At 51.1% G+C, this 20990-nt stretch overlaps 2 protein-coding genes across 6 annotated transcripts in view; one reads left to right on the top strand and one right to left on the bottom strand.

Annotated features, from left to right (window-relative positions):
- Window positions 1-1007: 1007 nt before the first annotated feature.
- Window positions 1008-11232, bottom strand: GSTZ1 (glutathione S-transferase zeta 1). Of its 5 annotated transcripts, none has more exons than XM_069489072.1 (9): window positions 11154-11232; window positions 7607-7658; window positions 5725-5792; window positions 5164-5244; window positions 4740-4865; window positions 3575-3653; window positions 3031-3107; window positions 2274-2323; window positions 1008-1538 (listed from the first exon to the last, which is right to left on the bottom strand). In XM_069489072.1, exons 1-9 carry the CDS (start codon window positions 11166-11168, stop codon window positions 1412-1414), a joined length of 675 nt encoding a protein of 224 aa, XP_069345173.1. In that variant the 5' UTR covers window positions 11169-11232; the 3' UTR covers window positions 1008-1411. The 5 variants fall into 5 exon arrangements, with proteins under 5 accessions (XP_069345173.1, XP_069345187.1, XP_069345171.1 ...); XM_069489086.1 differs by having other exon boundaries at window positions 3031-3083; XM_069489070.1 differs by lacking the exon at window positions 11154-11232 and adding an exon at window positions 7938-8035.
- Window positions 11233-11330: 98 nt separating this feature from the next.
- The window catches only part of POMT2 (protein O-mannosyltransferase 2), a 44883-nt gene continuing 35223 nt past the window's right edge, over window positions 11331-20990 (top strand). Inside the window, exons 1-2 of the mRNA XM_069489064.1 lie at window positions 11331-11837; window positions 19409-19493. Coding sequence (XP_069345165.1) covers window positions 11590-11837; window positions 19409-19493 — 333 coding nt within the window. The 5' untranslated portion in view covers window positions 11331-11589. The remainder of the gene's footprint in view (window positions 11838-19408; window positions 19494-20990) is intronic.

Below are 20990 nucleotides of genomic sequence, written 5' to 3'. Positions count from 1 at the left end.
AGGAGGAGATGTCACCAAGCTGAATTATGTCAACTCCTAGAAGTCATCTTGGAACAGACAAGCAGAAAGGCAACAGATACACAAGGTTGAGTGGCAGAGTTAGAGCTGGTCAGTTACATTTTCAGGAGTAAATGTAGGGACATAAACTCAGGGAGAGCAGGGGACATGTCAGTCACACCTCTGTGGCAGTCACCTGGGAAGGCTCACTGCACATTGTTAAATTGAATGGAGGGAAGTGTAAGTCCATTACTAGCTGGAATAGGAGAGCCACCCAGGGGTGGGGAACCTGTGGCCTTGGGGCCACATGTGGCCTTCTGGATCCTTGAGTGTGACCTTTTGACTGAATCCAAATTTTACAGAACAAATCCTTTTAATACAAGAACTGGGCGCAGTGGCTCACGCTGGTAATCCTAGTACTCTGGGAGGCCGAGGTGGGAGGATAGCTCGAGGTCAGGAGTTCGAGACCAGCCTGAGCAAGAGTGAGACTCTCGTCTCTACAAAAAGTAGAAAAATTAGCTGGACAACAAAAATATGTAGAAAAAAATTAGCCGGGCATGGTGGTGCATGCCTGTAGTCCTAGCTACTCGGGAGGCTGAGGTAGTAGGATGGCTTGAGTCCAGGAGTTTGAGGTTGCTGTGAGCTAGGCTGATGCCACGGCACTCTAGCCCGGGCAACAGAGTGAGACTCTGTCTCAAAAAAAAAAAAAAAACCTCCAGTGCTGGAGTAGAACACTTTACAATGGTCCTGCTCCTAGCCCTGGGAGCTCAGCTGGCTACTTGATGTTTTCTTTCCTGCTTCCTATGTCTGTTCTCTCCCTGAGTCTTGTCTGATACTCTCGGGCAATCTTTTGGGTTTATTTCTCTTCCTTGCCCTTAAGTCTCAGGGGCCAGGCCTGCCACAGGGTGGGCAAGTGGCTGAATGACTTCCTCTACTAGTCCAGGCATGGGGGTAGGGTCCAGCTAGGGACAGCGTTCATCTTCCAGAACCCAGCTCAGTCTTAAACAAGATGGAGGCCCAGGCTTCAGTTTAATGACCAAATTTCAGTGAGTGTTCTTTGGAGTGGGGCACAGTAAGATGGGGTGAGAAGAGGCGCTCGGGCTTCCTTGTGGCGCTACAGCACACTTGCCAGGCACTTTAATCCACATGCTCATTTCCCCTTCATGACTGCCCCATGACACAGAGAGCACGTCATGTTTCTGCCGGCCCTGCTCCCGCATCTTCTCGCCATCCCTCATGCATTTGATGAGGGGACAGAGGCAGAAGGAGGTTCAGCAGGAAGGCAGCCTAGGGCTAGAGTTCAAGTCTCCTGCCTCCCCGGTGAGGACTTGTTCATTTCCAGCCTGTTCAGCCCACCCAGCTTGCGCTCCTGTGCCCCCTCCTGCCCCTGTGCCAGCAGGGCAGGGTTTGGGAGCTAGGCCCTCAGCTCGGCGGGTGTATCTGGCTGCCGGCAGGGGTGAGACACTTGGAAGGCCTCCAGGGACAGTAGCGTCTTGTTGATGCGGCTGATGGTTGGGTAGGCGGTGAGATCCACCTTGAACCTGTGGCAGAGAAACACCCTCTAAGCCAAGGTTTTTAGGGACAAAGGAAGACTGCCCTGTGGGCAGTAAGGGGACAGGCAAGCAGGGCTGGAGGAGGTCCATGGGAAGGACAAGAAGGCAGCCCTGCTGGGGGAGCCTTATTTATAGGTAGCTCTCTGGGATGGGCAGGTCTTGTGCACTGTCGTTTGGCATCTCTGTTACCTACCATTCCTACTAAGCAATGACTATTTATTGAGAACCTGCTATGTGTAAGGCCCAGTGCTAGGCATTTATATATACAGAGTGTCTCCTCCCCCATGTCATGAGCTTCTTCAGGGCAGGGATGTGTAACACATTTCCATGTCCCTAATGCCTAGCATGAGGCCTTCCACAGAGGGGTACTCATTCATGCCTGCTGGGGGGCTGATGGAGGAAGGCAGAAGTGGAGCTCACTGCCAGGCACAGACACACCACATCTGGGGACAGCAGGAGGGTGCTCCTAGGGGTCCACCAGGTGAGCCACCTCCTCTTAGAAGCAGGGGCTGTCTATGCAGGATCACCTGGGCTGCAGCGGGCATGGTAGGGGCATTCCACTGACTTCTTCCAGGCCAAAGTGGCTGGTGTGGCTTGGCACAGTGGGCTCAGTGGGCGGCTGGGGAAGAGTCTGCGTGAGATGCTACCTCAGCAGCTGAAGCAGGGGCCCTGACTTCACAGTCCTGGAGAGCAGGACAGGGGAGGCTGGTGGGGCTCTCTTACCTTTCAGCATTTGCCACCTGAGGCACTAAACACAGATCAGCCATGGACACCTAAAAGAGGGTTGGGTAGGTTTGAATCAGAGTGAACACCCCCGACTCACTGGCTGGCCAGGGTGTGTCCACTGTGACTGTACTGGGGGTGACAGCCCCTGATGCTCCCATCTCCTTCAGCTCTTCCACCCCTCCCTACCACCACACCCCACCCTCGTCCGCCCTGGGCCTGCCTGGGTCTGTTCTCCAGAGCTGACAGGCTTCTCCCAGGCTACGCTCCAGTTGCCCTGACAACCTGCTCTGTGGGTGGCCAGAAAAGCTTTGCCTTGGTGGATCTTACTGTGCTTGTTAAAAACTGCTGTCACCAGGCATTTAGTAAGGACCCCCAACAGAGAGGAGACACCTGGGGTGGGGACCAGAAGGGAACGCTGGAACCAACCATAGGTCCAGGGCCTTAGCCTGCAGGAGAGACATCATCTCGTCTAGTCCCTCAACCGATGCCTGGATCAGCTGGTCATCTCAGGTCTTCTAGCCGAGGACCTCCCTCCCCTCGAGCCAGTCTGACGGGAGTGAGCAGAGGAGCTCCGCAGGAGCCGGCTCTGCTTGGCACAGAGGTCCTCCCACGGCCCCCTCCTGAGGATCCTCCTCAGCAAGCTCTGTGCCCTGCCTGCCCCACGGCGGGAGATGGCAGAGGGTAAATGGGGGTGGGGACAGCCTGAGGTCAGCAGGACCCGCTGTGGGCAGGCTGGGCGGCCGGGGTGGCTTACCTCGTCTCCTACACAGTACTGGCCGGCTGTGCTCTGCAGGATCCGCTCCAGAGCTGTGGGGAGGCCACGTGAGTAGTCTTACTGGGCACAGAGAGGGGACATCAGCCTTTCTGGGCCTCGGCCTCCATGACTGTGACATGGGCGCCTGTCTGGGTGACAGGCTGGTGCTAGAAGGACTGTGGCACCGGGTCTGGGGAAAAGTTGCTGGGGGCGAGCTGGTGTTTCCTCAGGCTCCCCAAGTGCAGCCCCCACGCCCTCGCCAGAGTGGACAAGACTGCTGGCCTGGGCTTCCTGGCTGGAGCGGGTGGCGAGGCAGAGGTGGGCCATCTGGCTCGGCGGGGCTGTGGGCCTCAGGTACTGAGGGTCCCGCAAGTGCCGGAGCTTAAGGCCAGGTGTGGACTCTGGCCCAGCCCTCTGCCGCCCCAGCACTGCCCTCATCCATGCCACTGTCAGCACCAAAGCAGCCTGGGAGGCCGGTTTAGGGGCACGAGGGCCATTTCTCTGACAGGTCACCTTGGGGCAGCCTGCAGGAGTGAGGACTCACCGGTAAAGCCAGAAGTGACGACGTTCTGGGCCCAGGTCAGCTGGTTCTCCTGTCCCACTTGCTCCAGGATAGACAGGTTCTGTGCAGCCCAAGGAAAATCTGTGATTGCTTTGGAAGCCGGGCTGGGCCTGCCCTTTCGCCAAGCCCCCTCAGGGAAGTTCATCCCCATCTGGCCCTGGCTGTACACCTATCCCCGAGGCTCCGAGAGCCCCTTCCTCCCATCGGGACCCTGAGGCCGGAGGGAGGCAGCCATCCCCACAGCCACCTTCCCAGCTGCCCCCATGGCCCCTGTGGTCTGAAAGCCATGTGATTCTGACAGAGATGTGCCAGAGCAGGGACACAGTACCCTGCCACGGCTGTGACAGGTGTAGCCATAACCTGAGGCCTATTCCCTTGCACCCAGCGCCTCTCCCTTCCCGGTTCCTTGTGAGGAGACAGAGTGCGATACCGGGTGGGGGTGGAATGAGGGAGGTGCCTGGGAGGCGCTTTCAGAGATTTCAGCTCTGGTTCTATCTCTGCACCCCTGGAGCCCTTTTCCTTCCGGACTTCAGTTTCCTCATCTATAAAATGGAGATGCGTGTCTGCTCCAGCTTCCTTTGTTAAAAAAACAAGACAACACGGGGGTGGGGGGCACAGGTGCACAGGGGTCCTAGGCCTGGTCCCTGCTCTGCTACCACTTAGCTGTGTGACTCAGCAAAGTCACTCCATCTTCCTGGGGCTATTTCCTCATTCACAAAGTCAGGAGTTAGCACAGATGAACTGTTTTTATACTTAATTGTTTTACCAGTGAAAACTTTAAAAAAAAGTCAAGTCCTATGAGAATCCCAATATATGGCACAGAGCAGATGAAAGGGAAGCTGCTCTGGTTAGAGGCGGGAGGCCCCTCCCCTGCCACCCTGGCCCTCTCCCCACCTCAAGCACCTCTAGATGTGTCCCTGGGAACCTAGGGCTTCTCGGAATGCAGTTGGGGACCCACCGGGTGGCTGATTTCTGGGATCCCTGCTGCCTTCTGCCACGTGGTCTATAGGTCGAAGCCCCTGAGAATCCCTCTGTCCTGCCACCCCTGCCCCACTGTGGGCATGTCACGGTGGGCTCGCCACCACCAGTGAGTGTTTGCAGGTAAGAGTGTCAGGGGGTGCAGGGTGGAAGTGCACGGGTGCCACACCTGCAGGGGCTGGATGCCACTAGCGATGAGGTCAGAAATCATTCGCACGCTGGCCTTCTTCTTTGGGTCCTGAGGCAGAAGTCGTGGAGTGGGCCGAGTCTCCTCCAGGTACTCAATGATGGCCAGCTGTCCAGAGGAGAGCAGTGAGGCAGGGAGAGGGCCCGGGACCCCTGGACCAGGGAGGACAGGGCCAGCAAACTCCCCACCCACCCCCGCCTCCGCTGGAGCCCTGCAGAGCCTTTCTGGACCTCATCCTGCAGAACCTGGTTGCCCATGTGCTTGAGTCTCCCCCCACCCCAACAATATCTATACAGCCCCTCCTGTGTGCAAGGCGCCCTGGTGGCCCACAGGCCAGGAAGAGATGTCAAGTGCTCTCATTTAGGGCACTGCTCTCAGGAGGGGCCTCCCCGGGCCCTGCACTCACTGACTGGCCAATGGTGATTCCATCAATCTTCAGGACCGGCACCTGCTTCATGGGATTCAGTGCCTGGAATTCCTTGGAGAACTGTGAAGACAAGGCCCGGGTGGGTTGGGTGGCGTGGCCTGGGTTGGCCAGAGCAGAAACCTTCCCCGGGGATCCCTGCAGCAGCCCAAACCCCAGCAGCTGCCGAGCTACAGGCTTCGTCCCAGGGGCCTGGCTATGTGTTCTTCCCTGCAGCTCACACTGTGGCCACCAAGGCAGCTCCTACCCCAGCCAGCCAGCCAGAGGGCCCAGCACGGGGCAAGGACCCCCTTGCCACCCACCCTCCTGGGGTCTGGCACTGGACAGCCCAGGCTGTGCTACAGAGCCTGGAGCCCGGGTCCTTCCCATGGCTCCTGCTGCTGAACAGTTTGCCACCTCATCCCACAGGGAGAACCAGCAGCCTCCTCCAGTCACAGGGACCACAGGACACACCTTCACTTGTTGGGGGCAGACCACCCACATACCTGGTACCTCTCCAAGGCCTCAAATTCCCACATCATGGCCTGGGGACAGCCTCCTTACCTGTTGGCCCCCGTCCTTTATGAGGTTGATGGTTATCGTTTCATGGTCAATGCCTTTCAAGGCCAGAGCTAGGACAGACCACAGATAGGAGAGCTGGGAGACAGCCTCTGGCTCCACTCCCAAGGAAGGAGCCCTCTCAGGGCGACATGAGGCTGCACAGGGGGAGGTTTCTCAACACCCCCTTGTGATCAAAGCCCAGCTTCTCTCCAGCTTTCCTTGTCACCACCCACTCGCCCACCCCAGGTGCATGGTGCTCCACCTCTCTCACCCCTGACTCTTAGAGCCCTCATGCCCCCTGGGTGGTGCTAGGAAGGTGTGTGCCCTGGCACACTGTGGGCTCCTAGAGGACAGCAGGGGTGTGTCCTGTTCACCTCTGCCCCTCCAGGGCCCTCCAGGGCCTTCAACAGTGGTGAAAAGAGTGTCTTCATTGGAAACATGCAATTATTCCCTCAATAAGGCATCAAAGGGCAAAGAACACTCAGGGGACCACACAGAGCACACACAGGCAGATGATGAAGAATTTCTTTCCAGTCCACTCTCTCTGTTCTCAGAGCTGTTTACTATAAATCCCAGGTGGGCATCAGGCTCTTCGGTGGTCTTGGAGCATTTGTTGTGACCTCCGTGACCAGATTTCCTTTCTATCCCCTTTGATATCTCCCCTGGGAAGCTGAGGGGAAAAACGCTTAGCTCAACCGTAGTGGAGAAGACTGCACATGTGCGCGCATGCATGTGCACGTCCGTGCTGGGAATTAGAACATGGTGATGGCCAGTGTTGGGCAGGGGCAAAGGGGCGAGGGGAGTGTGAAGAGAGCCTGGGAGATGTCAGGCTCCTCCCCACGCAGGTCAGCTCCACTATGGAGAGAGAAGGTGGTTGGGGCCGAGTGGGAGAGGCCAAAGTATGCAGACAGCACCCAGAAGACTCAGCCAGGGCAGAGGCTCTGGGGCCTGAGACAGGGGTGCCTCCTTGGAGGAACGTTTCTCCTGGCACCCCAGGCTCATGCTACTGCCACCAGCACTGTGGGCAGGGGGAGGCTCACGGAGCACGGCTCTGCAGTCAGGGCCCGGTCTGCAGGCAGGCTCCCTGGGTTCAGATTTCATCACATTCATTTGCTAGCTGTGTGGCCTTGGGCAAGTACCTTAACGGGCCTCTGTGCCTCAGTTTCCTCATCTGACAAGCAGCATAGTGTGGTAATTAAAAACATGGACTCTGGAGCCAGACTGTGAAGTTCAAATTCCAGCTCTGCCTCTTAGTCGCTGCACAATCTTGCTAAGTTATTTAACTTCCCTGTGCCTCAGTTTCGTCGTCTGTACAATGAGAACGGTAATAGTCTCTCCCTCCTAGGGTTGCTGAGGTGGAATCACGCACACAGCACTCAGCTCAAGCTACTTCTCAGCATGAGCTGCTAGGACTATGACCTTTGCCAAGGGCTGTGTTAAGCTGAGGGAGGGAAGGGTCAAACGGACTAAACCAGAGGGCCCTAGTTTGTTTCCCCAAAGCCTCTGAGGTGGATACTGCTCAGTTCTGTTTAATTTTGCCAGAGCAAATAAGATAAGAACTAAGGGAGGCCAGCTGTTCCCCTGCCAGTTACCAGGGACCTCTGAATTTTGTGACCCTGCTTTAAGCATGGTTGCCAAGGGTTTTGGAGAGCAGTGTTGGGAGAAGTCCCAAGAGAAAAAACAACCTCCTTCCTCCCACCCCCACTTCCTGGGTGGAGGTGCCATTCAGGGATGGGGGCTCCAGGAGACAGGGGATGCTGGCTGCTGGGGGGGAGTCCTGTCTGACACAGCACGCCTTCCAGCCCAGGCCAGCTTTGCACCCGGGGCTTCTCCACCCCATCCCACCCGACCCAGGCACCCAGCTGGGTGGAGGCACAGCTCTTACCAATTCGAACTCTCCATGAGCAGGAGCTTCGGAAATAGGAATAGAGGATGGGCTAAGGAGAGAGCACAAAGGCACACGTTAACCCACGCTGGGTGGGTTCCCAGCCTCAGGAGCCCGCTGAGGAGGAGCCAGCCCCCAGGCAAGGGGCTCCGAGCCAACACTGTTTCTCCCCATTCTGCCAGACCTCCTTCTCAGGCCTGCATCTCAGCAACTCAGGCCAGACTGCCCTGGGAGTCATGTGAGATCCCTTAGCTCCAAATCGTGCTGGCATGAGTTCCTGAGGTCTGAGTGGTCCCCAAAGGGGTAGTTAGCCCACAAGTGCCTTCCTTACCTTGCCAGACTCAGTCATGGTTCTGTGGTACCACTGACCTCCTAGGGAATGTCCCCTCACAGAGCTTTGGGGCAGGAGAAGGAAGCCCAAAGGGGCGGACCCCACGAGCCAATGGGGAATCTGGGCTGGACAGGCGTCAGGAGAACTTTGACTCTGGGTAGAAAGGGCATCTCTTTCCAACTTCTGGGAAGTTTCTTATGCTCCTGGTGGAGTCAGGTTTGGTGTCCTAGGCAGGCAGTGTGGCCTGGTTTTGAGGCAGTGGTTTGTGTGATAGAGCGGGCTGGGAGCTGGCGTACGTGGGGTCTGGACCCAGTGCAGGAACCAGAGCTGCACAACCTCGGACAGATCTCTGCCTTCTCTAGTCTTCAGTTCTATGATGGCATAGATTCCTTCCAGCAGTGGCAGAAAGACTAGAAATTCCAACTTTTTGATGGTTTGGTGCTCATCTCCAACCCTGACCCCACCCCCACCTATCAGTCCTGTAGGCTCTCAGCTGGTCATGTAAAAATAGATGGCAGATGTGCCCATTCACCCCAAAGGTGAGGTCGAAAGCTGGCAGCCCACAGGGACCCTATCTGGCCCTCAGAAGTGTTCTGTGTGGTCTACATGGAAGTTTAAAATGTTTCAGTTAGTAACCAATGTTCATAAATCAGGACCTTTCATATATATATTCTGTTGTCTATTTTCTCTTTTTTTTTTTTCCCTAAGAAATGAGGTCTCCTGCTCTGTCACCCAGGCTTGAGTGCAGTGGTACGATCATAGCTCACTGTAGCCTCAGCCTCCCAAGTAGCTGGGACTACAGGTGTGTGTACACCTGGCTTGTTTTTTCTTTAAAAAATCTGAAGACAGTGGATCTTAAGTAGCAACAATTGACTGGAGCAGATTAAAGGCCCCGATCAGTCAGGGTATGCCCTCTCTGGTCTGCCATCACCCACACCTGGCCCTCTTTTCTCATTTTTGTTACCTTCAAGCCCGTGGAGGCAGCTGAGTGTGTGACCTCTCCTCTAAATTTAAGAGACACAAAGTTAATTTCTCTGGTACTTGTTGGGTAACCAGCATTTCAAAACAGCACCCAGGAAAGAGTGGCCAGTGATTAGCACTCATGAATCTTCCCACAGACATATGCATCCATCCATGAAGGAGAAATTGATAGGATTTCTCAGATCACCCCTGTCTACTACTCTTCTGACTAGACATTTCACTGAAGTTCCCTCTTCCCTCTGCTACCCACCCAACTTCACTGCACACCAAGTTGCTATCTGAACCTGCTTTCGCTATCCCTGCAGTAACAACTTAGTCTTCTAGGTGGGCAAGGGCACAAGTGGGAACCCAGGCCCTCCTAAGGTGGCTCCCAAGCCCAGGAGTCCCAGCCTATCCTGAAGGCACCTTTTATGGAAAAGTAAATTTGGTTCTGGCACAGAGATCAGGCAATAGGTGGCAAGTGTCCTTTGAAGAGGAGAGGTTGGGTGGCCACAACTGGATATTCCTTATTTGGAGATGCATCCCTTTCCTTACCTAGGCAGACTGGTGGGACCCTTGGGGCCAAGAGACAGGGACTGCTGGTGAGGGACAGACCACTAGAGAGTGGCAGACATTAGCTTAGAATCCCTGAAGAAATGCCTTACCTAATGACCAAATGCTACACCCTTGACCTGTACTGAAGGTGACCAAAGGCACAGTAAATGCCGTTGCCCTCCATTATGGCCCTTCAGTACGAAACCTGAAATCCCTTATGCAATTTCCGCTCTTTCTCTTACCAATGATAACTACAGAAACCCTCCTCTGTTCCTTGTTGCACTTGTAGAGCTAAATTTTAAGCCCAAGTATCCATCTCGTCAGTACTCCTGGAAGAATTCTGTTTCCGGTTCAACTATGCATTCTGATTACTCGGGTTTATCTTATACTATTTCTTCTTTTTTTGAGACAGAGTTTCACTGTGTCACCCCAGCTAGAGTGCAGTGTCGTCATCATAGGTCACTGCAACCTCAAATTCCTGGGCTCAAGCGATCCTCCTGCCTCAGCCTCCAGAGTAGCTGAGACTACAGACCCAAAACACCACACTCAGCTAATTTTCTTTATTTTTAGTTGAGATGGGGTCTTGCTCTTGTTTAGGGTGGTATCAAACTCCTGACTTCAAGCAATCCTTTTGCCTTGGCCTCCCAGAGTGCTAGGATTATAGACTTGAGCCACAGTGCCAGGCCTTTATACTATTTTTAACACACTGACTGCCACACTAGAAAAAAAAGTTTTCCTTGGAGTCACAGTGTTTTATTACAAAAACAGAATAGAAAGTTAAAAAACAAAACAATCCTAATTTAATGAAAAAATTGTCATTTTTTTGTTTCCTGTGCATGAGTTATATGCAACTTGAAAAATAGTTCTCCTAGCTTCCAAGGTGAGGAGCTGTCGGAGTTACATATGCTTCACGACGCCCCGGGCTCAAAACTAGCGTTAGTTAAATACAACTTACAGGACAGTTAATGTCGTGTTAAACAGTCTCTTACACGTGACTTTAGAAAAAGACTCCTAAAATCCCATTTGGAAGTGGCAGGGTTACACATTATTAACGTGACACAATATCCCACCTAATGTGCCACCTTAGTGTTAAAACAGCGGTTCTCAAACTTAAATGTTCGCATAAGACTCATCTGGGCCGATTATAAAAGCGTGCAGATTTTCGGGCTGTTCCACCAGAAGTTAACACAGTGGCTCTGGGACGGACCCTGGGAAGTGCATGTAAAAGCCAGGAAGCTCCCCAGGTAACTGCTCTCCTCGCCCCTGGTGCTCTTTTAAAACGCAAGCATCTCGTGGAAGGCCATCGGTGGTTAGGACCGACCGGCCAAAGAGGAGCACGCCGGGCTGTGGGGAACTGAGAAGCGAGGAGCGACGTTTGCAAGCCCACAGAGAGGTCTGTGTACAGAGGTCTCTGAACAGAGAAGGCGGAGTCAAAAGTGAAGCTCGACACGGGGTACGGACTTGGCCCTGTCCTGCACGCGCCACCACCAGCCTCCTCCAGCCCAATCCAATCCTGACCACGGGCACCAGCAAGCAGCGCGCAGACGCACAGCGTCCCTGGCCCGCGCATTGCACCCTGGGAGTCGTTGTCAGCGCTGTGGGCGGGGCGAAGCGGCTAACATTTGACGCCCCCCCCCCGCCCCCGCCCCGACTTCTCAGTGTTTGTAACTAGCTTCCCTCTCCCGGATGCGTGGCACAGACCTTCCCCGCTTGCATCTCGCACTCCGCGCCTGAGACTCGCCGACCCGTCGACGACTGAGGCCCAGAGACACCGGACGAGACAGACCCTTGACAGTCCGGGTAAAGCGATCAGGTTACAATGCTTTTCCCCGTCGCTTCCGGCCGGCCCAGCCCTCCCGCCACGCCCCGCCGCCCGGCGCTGCTGGGAGTTGCAGTCCTCTGAGCCCGTCCCTGTCCCGCCCGGCCTGCGGGCCTCCTGCCCTCCTGGTCCCGCCATGCTCTGCGCCACCGGCCGCCTCCTAGCGGCCACCACGCTGCCGGCTCCGCGCCCCGCTGCCGGCGGAGGGAACTACATTTCCCAGGGCACTCCGAGCCGCCCTTTTGTGACTTCTTGGCGGGGCGGCTGACGAGACCAAGTGTGCCTCGGGCCCGGAGGGTGATCCTAAGGAGGGGGAGGATGCCGCCGGCCACGGGCGGAGGCCTGGCAGGGTCCGAGCTGCGTGCGCGAAGGGGCCGCTGTGGACCCCCTGCGGCTAGGACCGCAAGCCGGGACGTGGCCGCTAAGGCTGCAGCGCCAAGCCCCAAACGGTCTGCTGTAAACTCGCAGCGCCTCGAGGCGGCTGGCCGGTGGGCCCTGCTGGCTCTGGTGACGCTGCTGTCCTTCGCCACTCGCTTCCACCGTCTGGAAGAGCCGCGGCACATCTGGTGAGTGATGGCAGGGACTGGGTGGGCACCATGGCAACCTGGAGGGAGAGACGCCGCCCTCTGATTGGCCCATAGGCACGGAGGGGGCGGGCTTCACTGGAGGCGGGGCGGGGGCCGCAGTGGAGGGGAAGTTGAGGTTTCAGGTGGTTGGTCTTTGGCGAAATGTGGGCTCTGGTTGGGGGCAGTGGCGTTCTTAGGATCTGAGGAAGCGGTACTCATGTCTTTCAGGTTGTACTGGAGTGTCTCACCTGGCTGTCAAATAGCGGTTTTTAAAGGTGCTTTGAACTTTACAAAGAAGAATTGGAATTCTTGGTACAGAATTTTCCAAGGCCTGAGTTACTAATCTGCAAGGTTTTAAGGCGTCAGCAGAGGAGAATGTTTCTAACTGGGTACCTTCATCGTGTAGAGCAGAGATAGTTTGGTGTCCAGAGTTCCAAGGATCAGGTCTGGGGTTGTCCTGTGAGAAGAGATTGATTTTCCTAAAGGTTTTATTTTGTACTGTTCAGATGCTAGGTTGCAGCATAATCAGTGTTTGGTAGCTAAGCTTAAAACGTAATTTGGTTTCCAGTTGGAAGGAAGAAAAGTTTTATACGATCTGGAAATGGTTCATTTGTCTGGCCAACAAGTGATAACATGTTTTCCTAATAACACTGAGAAGAAAGTGAAGTGGATGTCAGAAAGCAAGCAAGAAAACAAACTGTCAGGGCTGCCTTACTTGGAAATTAATAAATGAGCCTGTGATTGTTTCTTGACCACTGGCAGAAGATATGAGACTCCTGGGTTAGAGACAAAAGACTGTATTACAGGAATCAGGACGAATATCAGCATGTTGGAGGCAGTTTCCATTGCCCCACGAGTCCCACGGGGTGACGCCATGGGCTCAGATGAATAACTGCACACAGAGAGGGTTGCACTGAAGCAAAGGAATAACAAGCTTGGGGAATCTACTGTTTATAGCATGCCGTAAGCAGACCTACTCTTTCACCTGGAGGGTGTACATTACCTCATCTCTCAAGGTTGCTTGCTATTGTACAAACACAATCCTGAGAAATGGTCCAGGTGGAATGCAGTCAGGGCCTTGCATTCTTGGCATACCTGGAAAGATGTGTAGATGTACGATAGATCCAACACTCTCTCTCACCCCTCCATCCTACACTGTCTTTGCTTCTAGCAGATTTTCACATGAATATGCAACTCCATTGGCTACTCTAGTTACCTGGGCTGACAGAGGCAGGGACCAAATCTATTCAATTTGTCTCATACAGCATTTACTTAAGGCTGTTATCAATGGGACTCTAAGCAGGAGGATGAAGCCAACCTGCAGTTTACCTCAACCATGCCCTCTGGGGTCCTGGGGTCAGCCACCTGTAAATAAGTCTGGGGGGGACCAAGTAATCTCATTTCAGATAGCTGGGATGCAGTCTAAGCCAATCTGTTAACCATTAGAACGTGTGCACAGGTTAGATTTACCTCTCATCTTTGGTGTCATTGCCGATAATTACAACCCACCCGCCATCCTGTCCCCATGTGAAAAAATAAAGCAATTCTTATGCCCAATGGAAAGACATTTCCTGGCCATTCTTCTTTACATTCTAACATATTACCTGAAGGGGCTCAGGTCACTCCAGGATTTTTTGTAAAATTTTATTTGGATCACCATCAAATTTGATTTCAATCACCATTACAGTGGTTTGGTTAAGCGACATGTGCAGTGTCAGTGAATAGTTAGAGCCTCAATCACTATACAAGGCATAACCTAAGCGTTTCTAGGATGTTAGAAGAAGCATATGATTTGTATCAGGTCCATGTTTGGGACTTGATGTTGTTGTCATCAGGCATATGGGAATAGTTCAAGACTGGCCGTGTCCACAGGAGTTTTTGTTTTCATAGAGGGAATGACATATGCAGCCACAGGTCAGAGTGCCAGCTCAGTTGCCATTTGACTTAGGTGGACCATGTGAGTGTTTTGCCAGGCTTTGGAGCTGGACCTAGGGGCAAAGAGAGCATTAATTGTTTCCCTTCTTTTTACATTTCCAAGGGTCTAAGGTGTTCCATAGAAAACCTTGACTATTGGCCCATTGTTTCTTTCCTTCTACTGCCACGTAATTAGTGTGTCCCACTCTAGTACCAGTAACTTCACCTTTTCTCCAGATGTCCCCTACCCATATCCAGACCTTTTTGCCAAGGAGATTGTTAGAAAATTGACAGAGGCCCATTATATCTCCTACCTTGACACATGTGAGCCACTGCAGGGGGACTTAAAAAGCAGTGTACTCAACCAAATCATCATCTTTACGCTTTAGGGCCATGTCACTCCAATAAGACAATCCAAGCAACTAACCTAGAATTAAGTTTGAATTCTGTAGACACCACCACCCCACCACTCCTGGCTGATCTGAGGTTCCTGATGGGGGAAAGAAAGACAAAATCATGATCAGGGAAAAAATCTCACATGTTCAAAATAGGCTTGTATAACCCTCCACCTCTTTTTCTTGATCACTACCCAGTTGGTGTCCAAGAGGAGAAGAACCCTCTCTGAGGATGACTGCATTAGGTGACCAAGCTGCTTTACTAAGCTGTGTAGACCAGGAGGAGGTGAGGGAGGTAGAGTCAGAAATCTTTTTGAATTGATTTTTGAGGGGACTATTCAGTGCTTGACAATATCGGATGCCTGTGGATGGTAGGAGTGTGGAATGTCTATCGAAAACCTTGACTATTGGCCCATTGTTGGGTAGCCATTGTGACAAAAAGGTGTCTGTTGTCAGGCTGTGGATGGTTTGGAATGCTGAAAACATGGCAGAGTTTAGTTTCAGGGGCCACAATGGTATATCCAGAGTCAGATGATTGGACTGGAACAGCATCATCAACACTGTGACCTGAAAAAGTATCAGTAGTAGCAAAGTACCAATGACATCCCCAAGAAGCCTACAAAATCCTAATGTAGTCAATTCCCTAGGCGCAAGCAGGGCCACTGCCTGTGGCTTTTTTTTTACTCAAGACAAGCAGGCCAATTTTTGGCAGGAGTCAGAAGTCTGGAATGCAGTGGTGGCTTCTGCTTCAGAAATGTCCTTTCCTTTTTCCTCAGTTCATGATGGTAGATGTGTTTCCACACCTGGTGCGTGGATGGATCCAGGTGGCTACGGCAGCAATCTGGGTGGTGTAGGCTTGATCAGCAGCTTGATTTCAATCAGTGTCATCAGAGCACTGGCCCTTACCGTGGGCATCTACATGAGTGGTCCAGACTGTCTCAGCAGCAGGGAGTAACTCCAAAGGGAGGTGTCTGTAATCTCTCAGTATTAGTCTCCAAGTGGCATACCAGATGCTTCAACCCTTACTGCATGCAGTCAGCCATCCAGAGTTGTCAGGGGTTGGATGCCTGCTGCCACCCAGTGAACACCATCAGCTTTTAATTTAGCCTAACCATCAGTGACCAGGCACGAACCTTTAGAGGAACCCTTGTGAATCAAGGGCCTCCCAGCCAGCGGTTATGCTTCCACTCCAGGCAGTGGAGTAGAAGATAGTTTCTCCCAAAGGGGGAACTACCACTTCTTCATGTAAAACTGAGATGCCTTTATGGTCAGGCCGGCTACATTCTTGAGTATTCTTTCCATAGGACCAGCGAGGCTTGTTGAGCCCTTCCCTTGTTAGCAGTCGAATCCAAATTGACCCACCACTCAGAGTCGTGAGGCCTTTGTGGGTCAGTTAATCAGTTTCAACAAGAGTTTACTGCTAAGTTAACTGCTGACCTTTTAAAAAGGATGTACTTGGGGTCAGGCTCTGTGGCTCATGTCTGTAATCCTAGCACTCTGAGAGGCCCAGGTGGGAGGATTGCTTGAGCTCAGGAGTTCAAATCCAGCCTGAGCAAGAGAGAGAGAGATCCCCCACCCACCGCTGTCACTAGTAAAAGTAGAGAAATTAGCCAGGTGTCGTGGTGCGCGCCTGTAGTTCCAGCTACTTGGGAGGTTGAGGCAGAAGGATCGCTTGAGCCAAGGAGTTTGAGGTTGTAATGAGCTACAATGACACCACTTGCACTCTTTCCAGAGTGACAGAGCAAGACTAAGATGTATTTGGCACCTATGTCCAGCAGGTGGTGCTGTTATCCTCGTGAATGACCACTCCAGCAGCCATTGAGTTTCTGAGGTGTTGATTTCCTTTTCTCTTCCAGGGATTTATATTATTTCTCCTGTACCACCAGGAGGGGACAGGATCACATCTCTACATGCAGAAGTCCTTGAATGGGATAATCCTCTTTGACACTTAGGGGGTCAATATAGCTGTGTATTCTGCAGTGGAAGCCATAGCAATAGTACACTGAAGTGGCCCAAAGGGTCCTACTTGCAAGATCATTTTACGTTCCCTTCGCCACTGGGAACATGGCTCAGATCCTATCAGCTGAATTTGGAAACTTTCCTCCCCTGAACAAATGAGTCTGTTAGGCTCACATCAGGGGCTGTAGTGACAGCCACCCGGAGATTATGCCATTTCCCAGTTGGAGAGTGTGGGAAGTGCTGGATGCAGGGGGAGGTGGTGGGGAGAAGCTTTTTTCATCCTTTAGCCTGTCTCTGGGCTTGGTACCACTTTCTGCCCAGTGTTGTTCCATGTGTCCAGTGAGCCTCAGGGCTTAGGGGCCCCTTTTCTTTTAGTCCCTGCACACACTGCTACGGCTCTGCCTGCCGTCCTTAGTGCCTTTGGTGACCCCTGTGCCTAGCAAATCCTCCCCCTGTGGGACTGGGTAGGGTGGAGATGTGGGGCCCTTGTGTCCAGTAGAGCCCTGAGTTTAAGTCCCTCTCTTCCCTGGAGTTTCCCAGCATACGAGGGTGGGTGAATGTGGCCTTCTGTCCGTTTTGGGGACACAGAGACCTTGGCCCCACCTTTAATCATCTTATTCTTTAAAGCAGCTGAGGTTGTGGTAGAGGATGTAGGATCAAGGGGCATGAAGGAGACAGTGGCTCTGAGCCAGTAAGCAGGGCACATATACGTTTGGCTTGAGCACACGGCTCACCCAGGGATCTTTCAGTGTTTTCGTTTTACTCAAAATTCTGTATTGAATAGCAGGGTCCTTATTGCCACACCATTTATTGGAGACTTCCTGATTCAGCAGCCACATGCATATTGCCTTTTGGCTGGGCTGCTGGGCTTGCTGCCCCGTTGTCATGCTCACGTCTCCTCCTCATTTGCCCAGAGGACAGGGAGCAATAACCAAGGCAGCATTCAGATGGCTGGTTTCAATGCTACCTCTCTCATTCGGCCTCTTTAATAGGTGGGACAGTGGGGGACTCTTACTACCCCCATTGGCTCCCATGGGGGCACTCATTTGGTAAGCTATGTCTCTCATCGTCCTATTCTGGTCTCCCAAACTGTCAGGGTCTGGGATTTTATTTTAGCCACTTGCAAGCTGGTAAGTTAGCCTGTCACTGTTTTATGGATGCCAGCGGAAGACGAGATCCTGAGTCAGAGACAAAGGACTTTATTTCTCATGGCACAGCAAGCAGGATGAGCATCAGCATGTTGGCATCAGTGTTCCTTGCCCCTAATGTCCCGTGCAGTGCTGTGGGTCTGCCTGAGTGCTTGCACATCAGCGGGGTGCATGGCAGCTGAGCACTACTGAGCTTGGGGAATTCACTGTTTAATTAGCAGGCAGTAAGCAAGACTGCTCTCTGTCCCAGAGGGAGACACTAACTCTTCCCTCAAGGTTGTTTGCTGCAAACATAACCCTGAGAAATGGCCTGGGTAAGGATGGGTCAGGACCTTGCATTCCTGGCATACCCTACAGGGCCTGTAGGAGTTCAAGAGAGCCATAGAGGACTGTCTCTCCCAACACAAACAAGCAATAAAAGCTAACAGGAAATAGGAGTATTACTGCTGGTTTTACTTGGGAAACTTTTTTTTTTTTTTTTTTTTTTTGTTGAGACAGAGTCTCACTTTGTTGCCCAGGCTAGAGTGAGTGCCGTGGCGTCAGCTTAGCTCACAGCAACCTCAGACTCCTCGGCTTAAGCGATCCTACTGCCTCAGCCTCCTGAGTAGCTGGGACTACAGGCATGCGCCACTATGCCCGGCTAATTTTTTCTATATAGATTTTTTTAGTTGTCCATATAATGTCTTTCTATTTTTAGTAGAGACGGGGTCTCGCTCAGGCTGGTCTCGAACTCCTGACCTTGAGCAATCCACCCGCCTCGGCCTCCCAGAGTGCTAGGATTACAGGCGTGAGCCACCGCGCCCGGCCGTACTTGGGAAACTTTTGAAGTAAAAATCTCATGCCCCTTTGTTCGGTTGTTACTTCAAAACTAACAACAAATGTTGGGGCAGCTTAAATAGTGCCCAGCATGCATGGTACTTTATAGTCTGTTACAGAGTTCTTTCAGGAGTTATCTGATTTGAGCCCTAATACCTCCCTGGGAGGTGGGCATGGCAGATATGTTATTGTTTTCATTGTGTAGTTGAGAAAAGAGGTCTGGAGAGAGTGACAGATTTTGTCAGATTATGCCTTTAGTAAGTGGTGGAGCTGGGACTGGATCTCTCTTCTTTCCATAAATCTATTTTGTCACACTGCTCTGAAGTTATTTCTCTCTTTGACATCACCATGCCACTGTCCTCACCTCCTGTCAAGCAGTGTGCTTAGCAGATGCAGAAGTAGATTTACTCTTCTGCCCATCTATTGGATCCACTGAATTAAAAAAAAAATACATTTTTTGAAAAAGCATGTTTTGCCTGTTGTATGGTAGGTCAGTAATGACTGTTTATGACCTGGGGATTGATGGTAACTAGAAAGTAACCCTTCTTTTGAGCTGCAGGGAAAACATAACAAACAGAAATGACCAGGCGCTGCCAGGTGGTTTGGCTGCCTTCTTAAAGCTCTCATGTAGGGTATAAAGAGGTTTATGTGGTTGTACAGAAGAACAGGACTTTGCATTGTGTTTGAAAGCTGATGTACTAGAATCACTTATTTAGTTGCAAAATAACTTATGCAATGGGATAGGTTTTAAGTATGCTCTGAACTTAGTTTTTATATTTTATTCTTAGTTTTTTTATATTCTATTCTGGTTAGTTCATTATAGTAAGATCAGTCAGATCATAGTCAGCAGTTTACTTTTCACAAGGTTGATGAGCAAAATCAGGTTCCTGTGGCAATCATGGTTTATAGTCGCTCTCTCATCAGTAGCCCAACAATGTGAGTCTGTACCTTCTAATAGCAAACACAGTCTCAGAAGTTAACAGACTTGGGAGAAGACATACTACAAACCTTTCCCTATTATAGGAAAAATCTTTGTTCTTTTAAAATAAATAGAAATTCAAGAATAAGTATGTGAATATTTAATTCAAATTTATGGTAACAAGGTGGTAAATTGCTAATCTTTCTCATCTATCTAAATTATAAAGGCTAATGGCAGCTTGATGTCTTGCTTTCTCAAATCACTTGTGTCAAAAGTTTTTTTAAAAATTCAAACTTTTTCTTTAATTGCTAGAAACACATGGCCTCTGATTTCACCTTTAATTTTAACCATTCTTTATTAAGGCAATTTGGTGTTTATGATAATTTAAAAATTCTTGTTTCTCTTTTTGTTTTCCTTTAGCTGGGATGAAACTCACTTTGGAAAAATGGGAAGTTACTACATCAACCGCACCTTTTTCTTCGATGTGCACCCACCGCTGGGAAAGGTGAGCAGTGTGGCAAACAGCAGCTCTCCGGTCTGGGAGGGGGGTTCCCGAGGGCTGCAGACAAGCTTCAGTTTTGGATTTAATTCTTGGACTTGTAGAAAGAACTTCCTGACATTCCAGATAGCTACTTTCATAGAAAATCATTGGTGGTTTAAGGGTATCTGGGCTCAGAAATAGAGAGAGGATCCATCAGCTAATGGATGGACTAACAAAATGTGGTGTGTCCTTACAATGGAATATGATTTCAGCCTTACAAAGGAATGAAGGCCGGGCGCGGTGGCTCACGCCTGTAATCCTAGCACTCTGGGAGGCCGAGGTGGGCGGATCGTTTGAGCTCAGGAGTTTGAGACCAGCCTGAGCAAGAGCGAGACCCCATCTCTACTAAAAATAGAAAGAAATTATATGGACAGCTAAAAATATATATAGAAAAAATTAGCCGGGCATGGTGGTGCATGCCTGTAGTCCCAGCTACTCGGGAGGCTGAGACAGGAGGATCGCTTGAGCTCAGGAGTTTGAGGTTGCTGTGAGCTAGGCTGACGCCACGGCACTCACTCTAGCCTGGGCAACAGAGTGAGACTCTGTCTCCAAAAAAAAAAAAAGGAATGAAGTTCTGATACTTGCCATCAAGTGGATGGACCTTGAAAACATTATGCTAAATGAAAGAAGCCAGATACAAAATGTTATATATTGTATGATTACATTTATATGAAATGTTCACAATGGCCAAATCCATAGAGAGAGAAAGTAAATTTTGGCTGGGCAGGGTGGCTCACGCCTGTAATCCTAGCACTCTGGGAGGCCGAGGTGGGTGGATCATTTGAGCTCAGGAGTTCGAGACCAGCCTGAGCAAGAGCAAGACCCCGTCTCTACTAAAATAGAAAGAAATTAGCCAAACAACTAAAAATATGTAGAAAAAATTAGCTGGGCATGGTGGCGCATGCCTGTAGTCCCAGCTACTTGGGAGGTTGAGGCAGTAGGATCGCTTGAACCCAGGAGTTTGAGGTTGCTGTGAGCTAGGCTGATGCCACGGCACTCTAGCCTGGGCAACAGAGTGAGTCTCTGTCTCAAAAATAAATAAATAAACTGCAAGTAATGAGTCATTAGCAAAAAAACATAAAGCGAAAAATGCGCATTAAAATGATGCATAACATAACCACATTTATTTAAGAATGTATTCCAATATCAAATGGCAAATTTCAACAATGCTAAAACTGCAATTGCTTTTGCACCAGTCTAATATTATGTTCCTTCCTGCCTCCTTTATAACATAACAATAAAAAGAAGACCAATTAAATACTTAGTCTATTCTAGTGATTTTAGAAGTATTCTGTCATGTAAGCCTCAGAAAAACCTTATAAAGTAGGTATTGTTGTATCCCCATTTTACAGATGGGGAAATTGGGACAAGATAAGTAGTTTTGCCGTGGGGAAACAAGACTAGTAAGTGGCAGAATCAAGGGTTTAGACTGGCTTAGAGCCTGCTCTCTTACCACCACAC

The sequence above is a fragment of the Eulemur rufifrons genome, chromosome 2, assembly GCF_041146395.1.
Source record: "Eulemur rufifrons isolate Redbay chromosome 2, OSU_ERuf_1, whole genome shotgun sequence".
Lineage (NCBI taxonomy): Eukaryota > Metazoa > Chordata > Mammalia > Primates > Lemuridae > Eulemur > Eulemur rufifrons.
The sequence above is the reverse complement of the archived record's forward strand: the minus strand, read 5'-3'. Positions and strand labels throughout refer to the sequence as shown.